Raw genomic sequence first — 9,346 nt, 5'->3', positions numbered from 1 at the left:
GCCCCCTGGCCGGGCCCCAAGGGAATGGGGGGGGGGCCCTTCCCCGCCTGCGGCTGCACAGCCGGCCAAGGAGCATGGGTGATGGGACCTTGAGGACGAGAGCTGAATCCCGCAGTTGGTGAGTGAGAAACTGCACCCTGCACCTGACCCTGGGGGGGGGTCCCAGGCAGTGTTTGCGGCCAGGCCATCAGCCACGGCCCGCTGGGGACTGAGCAGCCACGAAGTGTGCTGGTCCCTCCTGGCCCAGGTGACAGTGAGCTCAGTGGCCTCCCTCCGACATCTGAGAAACACACCTTCCCGGGTCCCCCGCAGCTGGAGGACTCAAACCTGGGGGTGGGGTGGGCTGGGCTCGGCCTCCCCCCTCGCCCCCCAGAAGGCATCTGGACAGGAGCCTGGTAGCCAACAGGCTTTTAAAAGACTTTATTGGGGACACGTACAGGGGTGGGGACCGTCCTTGGAGACCTCTCCGGCCGCGGTCCTCCATCTCGCTGGAGAGTTGCCATCCCCAGGGGCCCCTGCTCAGAAGCATCTGACCTGGGGGCAGGAGGAGAGTGAGAGGGGCTGGACCAGGCCTCCCAGCGCCCCCTGGGGTGCCCCCCTCCCCGCCCAGCCTGGACACCGCAGCTCCAGCACCTCCTGGGACCAGCGGGAACGGCATGCCTCTCCGCTCTCATCTCAAGGCCAGGGTCTCACTCTCCCGAAACCCCAGACACGTCCGAGCCGCCCTCCCCCCCAACCCGAGCCACTCACCAGTTTTGGCAGGGGCCTCGTCTGTGACTCCTGGAGGGGCCCAGCCTGGGGGCGGCCACTACCCCCCCATCTGTGGGGGAGGAAGGCGGGGAGGCGGCGTCAGCAGGGGGATGGGCCGGGGGCGGGGGCAGGGGTGAGGGGAGCCCCGCCCACCGCCTCACCCCCCGCTGCTGCTGTTCCTGCTCCAGGTTCCGCTGCAGGACCTGCTGCTGGTTGGCAATGACACGCCGGATGCCGTTGACGAAGTTGCTCTGGTCGTGGGGGATGAGGCCGATGAAGATCTTCTTCTCGGACGAGTACAGGAGCATGAGCACCCGCACCTCGCACGACGCCTTGTAGGAAAAGTGCACGCAGCCGGCCTGGCGGGCGCGGAGCGGGGGGTCGGCGCCTGGCGGGGCCGCGGGGGCTCCCGCACGCGGGCCGCTGAGCGGGCAGCGGCCCCGGCGGCCGCGCGAGACGCACAGGCCCCCCCACGCGCAGCCCCGGAGCGGCGGAGGGGCCCGGCGGAAGCCCTGCCCGAGCGCGCCCGCAGCCGAGCCCAGAGCCGGCCGAGGGGGGGCGCCTGCAGGGTCTCCTGCACAAAGGCAGACTTCTAAGGCCCAACACACAGCCTTCCCCTCAAGGCACACGCACGCATGGCTGGGACCGGACCGGCCGCGGCACGGACACTGGCCTGGTGCAGCGACAGCTGCGCTTCCACGAGCCCCGGAGGACAACCCGCTTCACCTCGCAGATGGAGAAACTGAGGCCAAGACCCACTGGAACATAATTCAGCGCTCTGAGAGCTCCGGCGGGAAGCAGACAGACCTCCCTGCCTGGCAAGGGGCCTGCGGGAGCCTCAGGCTTTCGCCGGAACACCGGCAGGGACAGCAGCGCCCCGTCCCCAAGGAGAGCGGAAGGCGGCAGGACCTGGGGCGCTCCGTGGCATCAGCCCCTCCAGGCTCTGAGTTAACCCTGGGCCTGCCTCTGGGCCTCGGTTTCCCCATCTGTAAAATGCGATCAGGACAGCAGATCCCCAGCGGAGTCCGTGGACTGGGAGCCAGCAGGCGTCCAAGCACAAGGCCAACCTGCAGTCACCGGGGCCACCACGGCGCTCCCCTGGCTGGTGCGGAGAAACAGTCGCTGTCCCTCACCTCCTAGTTCCTACAGCCCGCCCAGCAGCCCGCGCCCCACTCACGAAGCCGTTGTCCATGATCCGGCAGAGGCTCTTCAGCGTCTCCAAGTCCTTGGTGAAGTGGAACTGCACCAGGCGAGAGTTCCGGAACAGCGGCACCAGGGTGGTCTGTGAGAAAGCCGGGGCAGCTCCATGACGCACAAACCCTGCCTCCGTGCGGTCCCCACACCGTGGTGGCACCTACTTACGACCTCGGACAGGTCCTGTGGGGGGTGCCCCGCCCCCCGGAAGCTGCTCTCCACACCTGCCTGCCTGCACTTGTCACACAGGCCAGCCACCAGCCACAGGGCCCTTGCACATGCCGTCTCTTGATCCAGAATGGTCTCCATCCAGCAGCCCGTGGCCCCAAGGTCTACAGTGGCCATGGCACAGGTGTGGCAGGCCCAGGGCCCCCGTCACACTCACCAGCAGCTGCTGTGGGATGAGCTGCATGTACAGCTTCCTTGGCCACTGCTCAGTCCTCCTGTGGGGCATGAGGGGATGAGGGTCAGGAAGCCGGGTCTCACCGGGACTCTGCCTCTGCCCCCCCTCACCCTGCCCCATACTCACAGGATCTCCCCTTGGTTCACGTAGACGTGCGAGGGCAGCCACCGCTTGGACCGACTGTTGGGCTCAGGCCTGGGCTTTTGGGGAGAGGAAGAGGATGACATCAGGAGTGGGGAGGCACCCCAGTCAGTGAGGATGTGCTGGTCTCAAGGTCACCCAGGTCCCCCCAGGACTCACCTCTTGCCACTCCATGACGCCGCTCCACGCCAGGAACTTGTTGTTGACGATCTGAACTGGGCCTGCGACACCACCAGGGCCCACTGCCTGCGGAAGCAGGAAAGGGGGGCTGGTGCCCGCGAGCGCCCCAGAGGCTTCTGGGAAACCTCAGCCCCACCTTAAAGACCCTCGCCCCAGCCTCCTTTCTGGCTCCTCAGCCTCCAGTCTGTCCACTGCCCCAGAGGACTCTCCAATGCTGGTCCTACCCTTCACCTGTTCACAGACCTCCCATGGCTCCCGAATGCCCTGGAACAAGTCTCAGATGCTCAACCTGGAGCAGCAACCCCACAGGGTCTGCCTCTTAACAACCGGACAGCCCTACAATTTGTTGCACAAACAGGGACACTAGGGGGAAGGGAGATAGTATTCACAAGTAACTCGTAGGTCAGGTGAGCTAGGACACGCCATCACCCTCCAGAGCCTTCCAGCCACACGCAGCGCTCCCCACAAGCCTGCCTAGCCATGTCCCTGCCCCGCTCCACACGGGCGTCCCTCCTGGCGGGAACCGCCCTCCATGACGCCCTGTGCTCTTCCAAGCCTCACTGACATGCCCGCTGCCCGGGGACCCGAGGCCTGGCCTGCCCGCTGCCAGCCCACCTGTTTGCGCGTGGTGATGACCTGCCGGATGGCGTTGACGAAGCCGCTCTGGTCGTAGGGGATGAGGCCCATGAAGATCTTCTTCTTGGACGAGTACAGGAGCATGAGCACCCGCACCTCGCAGGGGGAGATGTGGGGGAAGAGCATACACCCCGCCTGGGGGAGGGGAACAGGACGTCAGGGACCCCAGTGCATTGTCAAGGGGCCAGACACGCCTCTGAGCGTGAGTCTGGGGTCACCTCTGAGGTGTGAGGATCCTGTGAGGGCGCCTTCTCCCACCCACGTCCCCCTAGATGCCAGTCCCGTCCCTTAGAGCAGGACCTGCCTTTGCTAACCGGGCCAGAACAGCCTCCAGGGAAGCCCTGGGCGCAAACCCAGCTCTGTTTCCTCCCAGCTGTGTGACCTGACGCCAGTCGCCTCATGTTCCTGGGCCTCAGTTTTCCCGTCTGTAAAATGGCCTCACAGTAACCTCCACAGTCAGCACCACATAAACATCTGTCACATGAGATCCTAGTGCCTCCTCGGTGGGACTTGGGAAACCAGGAGTCTGACAGAGCCCTCTGTCAGGGCTGTTGGGACGAAGGGGCGTGCACTTCGGAGAATGCCCAGGCTACCAGCCTGCCATCTCTTGTCACCCAGGGGCCACTTGCTCAGGGAGCTTGTCCCCCACCTTCCTGGACCCGTGTGCAGCCAGTCCTCCCAGAGCTACGAGTAGGACCAGCAGTGAGACGTGCCAAGTGGCACAGGAAGCAGGCAGACATCGGCCTTCCCTACAGCCTGAGGGCCCCGTCGGGCAAGAGCCCAACGGGACGGGAACCTGCCTGGACACTGCAGGTCATGGCCCACCCAGCACCTGGAGACAGGAGGATGGAAGAGGGAAGCAGGTGCTGGTCCCAAAAGGGACCAGGGACTAGAGGGGACCCCAGAGCTGAGTCCCGTGGTGTCCTGGGCAGACAACCTGCTCTCATCGCATGTCCCCCCTGTGCTGGCCCCTGTCCCCTTCCACAGCCAGACTCCTATGCTGAAACCAGAATCCAGAGGAGGCCCAGACCGTGGGGGCCGCAGAGACCACGCGGAGATTCGCTTCCCGGCTGCCCAGCCCCACAGCCGCCCCAGCCCGTGGCTACAGGACGTTTGCCACATGCGCGAATCGCTGCCGTGAGCACCTTCCGCAAACTTCTAACAGCCCGAGGGACTGAGTCCCGCTGTCAGCCCCACTTGCCAGAGGAGGAGAGGGCCCCAGCACAGAGCATCACAGAGTATTCCCGCCGCCTTCCGTCAGTAGGTCCCTGTCACGTGCTGTGTCCCCAACAGGCTCCTGGGTCCCCGGAGACCCAGCGGGGCCCTCTACTCACTCGCATCCCCGACGAGCGCTGGCCGAGCTCCAGGAGCCGGAGGCAGGGGCGCTCCTGTAGGCCCTGCTCTACCGGAGACCCTCACTCACCGAGGCCACAGAGAGAAAGTGCCCCTGGGGCCCCTGCCTCCCGCTGTGCTCGGGCACCCCCCCCGCCCCCCCCCCCCCCCGGCCGCTGTACTCACGAAGCCGTTGCCCATCACGCGGCAGAGCCCCTTGAGAGAGTCGCAGTCTCTGTTGGTGAAGTGGAACTGAGCCAGCTGGGAGTTGCGGAACAGGGGGCCCAGGGTGGTCTGCGGGCAACAACGGGGCCTCTGGGTCACTGCCGGGGGGCAGGGGGCTGCGGGGAGCGGGCCGCGGGGGGCCGGAGGCGGGTCTTACCAGCAGCTGCTGCGGGATGAGCTGCATGATCAGCTTCTGGGGCCACTGGTCGGTCTCCCTGCAGGGGGCAGAGGTCAGGGGAGGCCCTGCCGTCCCCCACGCGCCCACCCCCCACGCGCCCACCGCTACTCACAGGTTCTCGCCCTGGTTCACGTAGGCCTGGCAGGGGAGGGCCCGCTTCAGCTTCGCCGTGGAGTCGGAGTAGGGTCTGCGCTTCTGTCGCGGGAGCGGGAGGGGTCACTGGACGCAACCGAGATGCTCTGGCCTGCCCCACCCGCAGGGCCAGCCCCCAGCCCCCACGGGGACTCACAAGGGGACTGGCCACAGCTCACCTCCTGCCACTCAAGGACGCCACTCCAGGCCAGCAGCTTGTTGCTGAGCCGGTGCTCGCCTACAGCCAGGCCCCCGAGGGCGAGCCCAGGCGAGGAGGGCCCGATGGGACCCAAGGCGCCAAAGACCCGAGCACCTTGCTGTAGCAGAGGGGAGCGGGGAAACTGAGGCTGAGGGACCCGCAAGGGCAGGCTGTCCCCTCCCAACATACATCCCAACGTTCGGACTCAAGTCCCCTGCTCAGAAACTCCTGGGACCACATCCACACCCCGTCCCAGGGGCTAAGACCTCAAGTGGCTGACCTCCACATCCTTTTCCTGCCACTACTCCAGAACCCGAGCCCCCCAGATCCCACTTGTCACTTCAACACTGGTCCCCATCACCCTCCAGACCTTGCTCCAGCTGCGCTCTCGGCCTGGAATGCCATCCCACCCCCCTTCAGGAGATGCCATCCACTCACGCCCCTGACCTGAGCAATTCTTGGTCCCTCTGTCCCGACCCAACTCAGAAACCAGCTCTCTGGGGGCCCAGGGCCTCCTCGAAGCTCCCACAAGGCACAGGCCAGCCCGGACCGTGACTGGCTGCCTGGCACACTGGGTTGCCCCAGCGCGCCCATGCTCAAAATTCTTCTAAAGCTCCGCATGGCCCTCAAGAGGAAGTCTGGACCCTCCCCCTCTAGCTCCCTCCAACCCTTGCAGGTGGTCATAGGCCCTCCTGCCCTTGCAGACCTCATGCTGCAACCACACCAGGGTGACCTCGGGGTGGAGAAGGTAAAGCGAAGCAAATAGAACCATCCAGGGAGGCAGGGGGACTTTTGGAACAGGGAGCGTAACACCTGGAGGGATCTCAAACACAACATCTCGAGAGCGTTTGCAGAACACCAGAAGAACGTTCCAGCAATAAAGCCAAGGAAAGCTCCACATTCTACTCTTCACAGGGCACTCTAACAGCTATCTTAAAAAAAAAAAAAAAAACACCAGAAACATCTCAAAGCAAACAAGGGAAGGCTTTGGAACAAGCTGGCACACCAAGAAACCCCTGAAAACCTCACTCCTAAATGCTTCCAAGCAGCAAAAGAAACTGTAACAGTTGTTACTTTTCATCTTACTACTAATGGGTATCCTCTGCATTTCCTATAAAGCACACAGATGTCTTTTGTCCCAGAAGGACAGGCAAGAAAAGTTATATTTTGTGAGGGCTTAAAAAGTAAAAAAAAAAAACAAAAAAACAAAAAACCTGAACCAGCACGTCCTCCATCTGGGCAGGTGATTCTGGAATTTGGGCAATGGTATCAGGAAGAAAACCAGAGAGCATCTTGCTGTAGGAACGTGCTGGCAGGTGTTCAGGGCCAGGCTGTGTCTGAGATGCAGGATGGGCGTTGAAGCCCTGGGTTTGTAGGTGCCACAGGTGGGGCATAGAACATCCGAGAAGAGGTACTTAGAGCACACGGCTGAAGGGCCTTTACAGGCCCCGGTGAATGCGCTTAAGGATCCAGCACAACGTAAACTGCAGGCACATGTGTTTTAAAGACCGCTTTGTCTGGGAGGGCAAGCTGACCATGCAGGACCTGAAAGATGTTTCGGTCTAAAATGTAAAGACCAGTAACGCTTATCTAAAAGCTCGGGTCTACCTGCAACAACAAGGCGGGCACATCAAAGCGGAGGACTGCGGTGAGGGACTAGGCTTCAGGGCAATCCTAAAGGAAATCTCCCGGCTGGGCAAGTGTGTGCAAAATTTGGCTGTGCCTCTGACATGGGAACTGTTTACTACACAGGGAAGCCTGTTTCCTTAGGATGCACGTTTAAAGACCCAGGAAACGCTTCTGAACTACATGTGACCGCTGAACTAGAGGGGTGAGCCAGTGGAGCAAAGGGGTATGTGTAAGTTTTGGGAGGTCTTTAGAGACTTGGTATCTAAGTTTAAGATACGAGGAAGCCTGTCTAAGGCTTGTGTGGGGCTGCCCCAGCTGCATGCCATGCACAGGACGGGGCAGTGTACGAAAGAAGCGAACTCCAGAGCCAGCCTAGGGCAAAACGCACATCTGGGCAAGCGTGAAACGTCAGGATGTGCAGTTTTACTATTCTAGGTGCGCCTGAACATTTCTGCGTGCGTATTTTGGGTCCGGGGAAGTGTGTGTAGTTAATGTACCTGCAAAGCCAGATGTTTACGTTTGGGCTTGTTGCACTCCGTAAGTGCATCCCACATCCGGGCGGGCGTGCAAATCCCCGGCGCGCGGGCCCGGAGAAGAACACCCCAGGCGCAACACCTGAGCACGCGAGTGCAAAGACGCGGGCCCCTCTCGCCGCGGCCCCTCAGCCCCCTCCCCCATTTCCAGATTTCCTGCCCGAAGAGAGACCCAACTTTCCAATTGGAAAAACAAGCGTGCACGGCGCCCGCCCGCCCCCCACCCCGCGTTCAAATCGGGACGCGGAGTCAGCAGTAATTTGAGCCCTCCCCGCCCCCGTACCCCACCCCCGCCACCCCAGCCCAAACGCGCAACAAAGGGGAGAGCCCGGCGCCTACCACCCGGGGGGTCTCCACAGGGGAACCCGGCTCCAAACGGAGACCCCAGAGAGGAGGGGGCCGTGGACAAAGACCCGAGCCCGGGGGAGGGGCCGGCGGGGGCGGGGCCGTGGAAGGCTCTGGAAAAAAGGCGGGGGGCTCACCATGGGAGGGGCCGAGCGGGCCCGGATCCGCGGCGGCTGCGGGCCGCGGGGGCTGGCCGGCCAGGAGCGCGAGCGGGCGGCGCGTACCGTGAGGGGCCGCGGGGGGCGACCGCGACCCCCGAGGGGGCCCCCAGCGCCGGAGCGGTGCGGAGCGCGGCGCGGACGGACCATGGCGGGCGCGGGCCGAGTGGGCTGGGGGTTGCCACGGGCCGCACGGGGGGCTGCGGGCTCCACCGACTGAGGGGCGCGGGCGCGCGGCTTCGGGGGAGACGGGCTGGGCTGTACCACGCGCGAGGGACGCGCCGCCGGAGAGGGGTCGCCGCGGCCAAACCACTGCGGCGAGCGGGGGAGCGCGGCGCGTACCAAGAGCGTCCGCGAGGGGGCGTGGCCGGGCTGTACCAAAATAGGGCCGGGGAGCCTCAGGACACGGAGAGGGTGTGCGGGGCGGGGAACACGGCCATTGGAAGATACTCTGGGCGGCTCGAGCTACAGGGGGAGGAACTGAGAGGACGTGCGAGCAACAGCTTCAGGGGGGTGTGGCGGGAGCGGCCACACCGAAGAGTGCGGGGGGGACTGATGAACGTAGAAGGCGATACCAAGTTGGCTACGGACTGGGGGACAGGATACCAAGAGACCCTACCCTGAGTCCCGGACCCGCGGAGCCGGGAGACTACACCAACACAGCTCAGGAAGAGGAGGAATAAAGAACAGTGGAGGAGCGCCTGGGTGGCTCAGTCGGTTAAGCGGCTGCCTTCGGCTCAGGTCATGATCCCGGGGTCCTGGGATCGAGCCCCGCATCGGGCTCCCCGCTCGGCGGGAGGCCTGCTTCTCCCTCTCCCTCTGCCTGCCTCTCTGCCTACTTGTTCTCTCTCTCTCTGTCAAATAAATGAATAAAATCTTTAAAAAAAAAAAAAAAGAATAGTGGGCCTGGGGGTAAAGGAACCTACCTAGAAGTTTGGGGATACAGCTCATACCTTGCACCAGGGGAGGACTTAATGTTTGAAGGCAGTGACGTGGCTAGGTGGGCCGGAGACTACAAGTCCCAGCGGCCCCCGCGCGGCCTGGGCGGGGCCAGGGATCCCAAGAGAGGCCGCCAGTCACTGCTGCGTGCCCATTGGCCCCCGCGCCCTAGGCTCCGCCCACCGCCCTAGGTACCTCCTCCGGCTAAGCCGCCCGCCTCTCAGGGCCGTTCATTGATTCACTCATTCACTCACCTATTGCATGGCTGCGTATTCAATTACTAGAAGTTGTGTAACATTTCTTGGTTAAATTTGCCTGTTTCTGAATCGTGGATAACGGGTACCCGTAAAGAGGTTATAAGGATTAAATGAG

The 9,346-nt window shown here is 63.4% G+C and overlaps 1 protein-coding gene across 3 annotated transcripts; it reads right to left on the bottom strand.

Annotated features, from left to right (window-relative positions):
* Nucleotides 1–405: 405 nt before the first annotated feature.
* On the bottom strand, nt 406–8,572 carry PTOV1 (PTOV1 extended AT-hook containing adaptor protein). 3 transcript variants are annotated; one of them, XM_045891975.3, is made up of 13 exons: nt 8,015–8,565; nt 5,351–5,488; nt 5,152–5,234; nt 5,019–5,076; nt 4,823–4,930; nt 3,284–3,439; nt 2,648–2,734; nt 2,474–2,547; nt 2,330–2,387; nt 1,928–2,032; nt 912–1,109; nt 751–820; nt 406–534 (listed from the first exon to the last, which is right to left on the bottom strand). In XM_045891975.3, the coding sequence occupies exons 1-12, from the start codon at nt 8,183–8,185 to the stop codon at nt 809–811; spliced, it is 1,248 nt and encodes a 415-aa protein (XP_045747931.1). In that variant the 5' UTR covers nt 8,186–8,565; the 3' UTR covers nt 406–534; nt 751–808. The 3 variants fall into 3 exon arrangements, with proteins under 3 accessions (XP_045747931.1, XP_064436666.1, XP_064436667.1); XM_064580596.1 differs by lacking the exon at nt 5,351–5,488; XM_064580597.1 differs by lacking the exons at nt 406–534; nt 751–820; nt 912–1,109 and having other exon boundaries at nt 1,921–2,032; nt 2,169–2,387; nt 8,015–8,572.
* Nucleotides 8,573–9,346: the final 774 nt, after the last annotated feature.

The sequence above is a fragment of the Mirounga angustirostris genome, unplaced genomic scaffold, assembly GCF_029215605.1.
Source record: "Mirounga angustirostris isolate CCGP_5_RB_7025 unplaced genomic scaffold, mMirAng1.0.hap1 SCAF_16, whole genome shotgun sequence".
NCBI lineage: Eukaryota > Metazoa > Chordata > Mammalia > Carnivora > Phocidae > Mirounga > Mirounga angustirostris.
The sequence above is the reverse complement of the archived record's forward strand: the minus strand, read 5'-3'. Positions and strand labels throughout refer to the sequence as shown.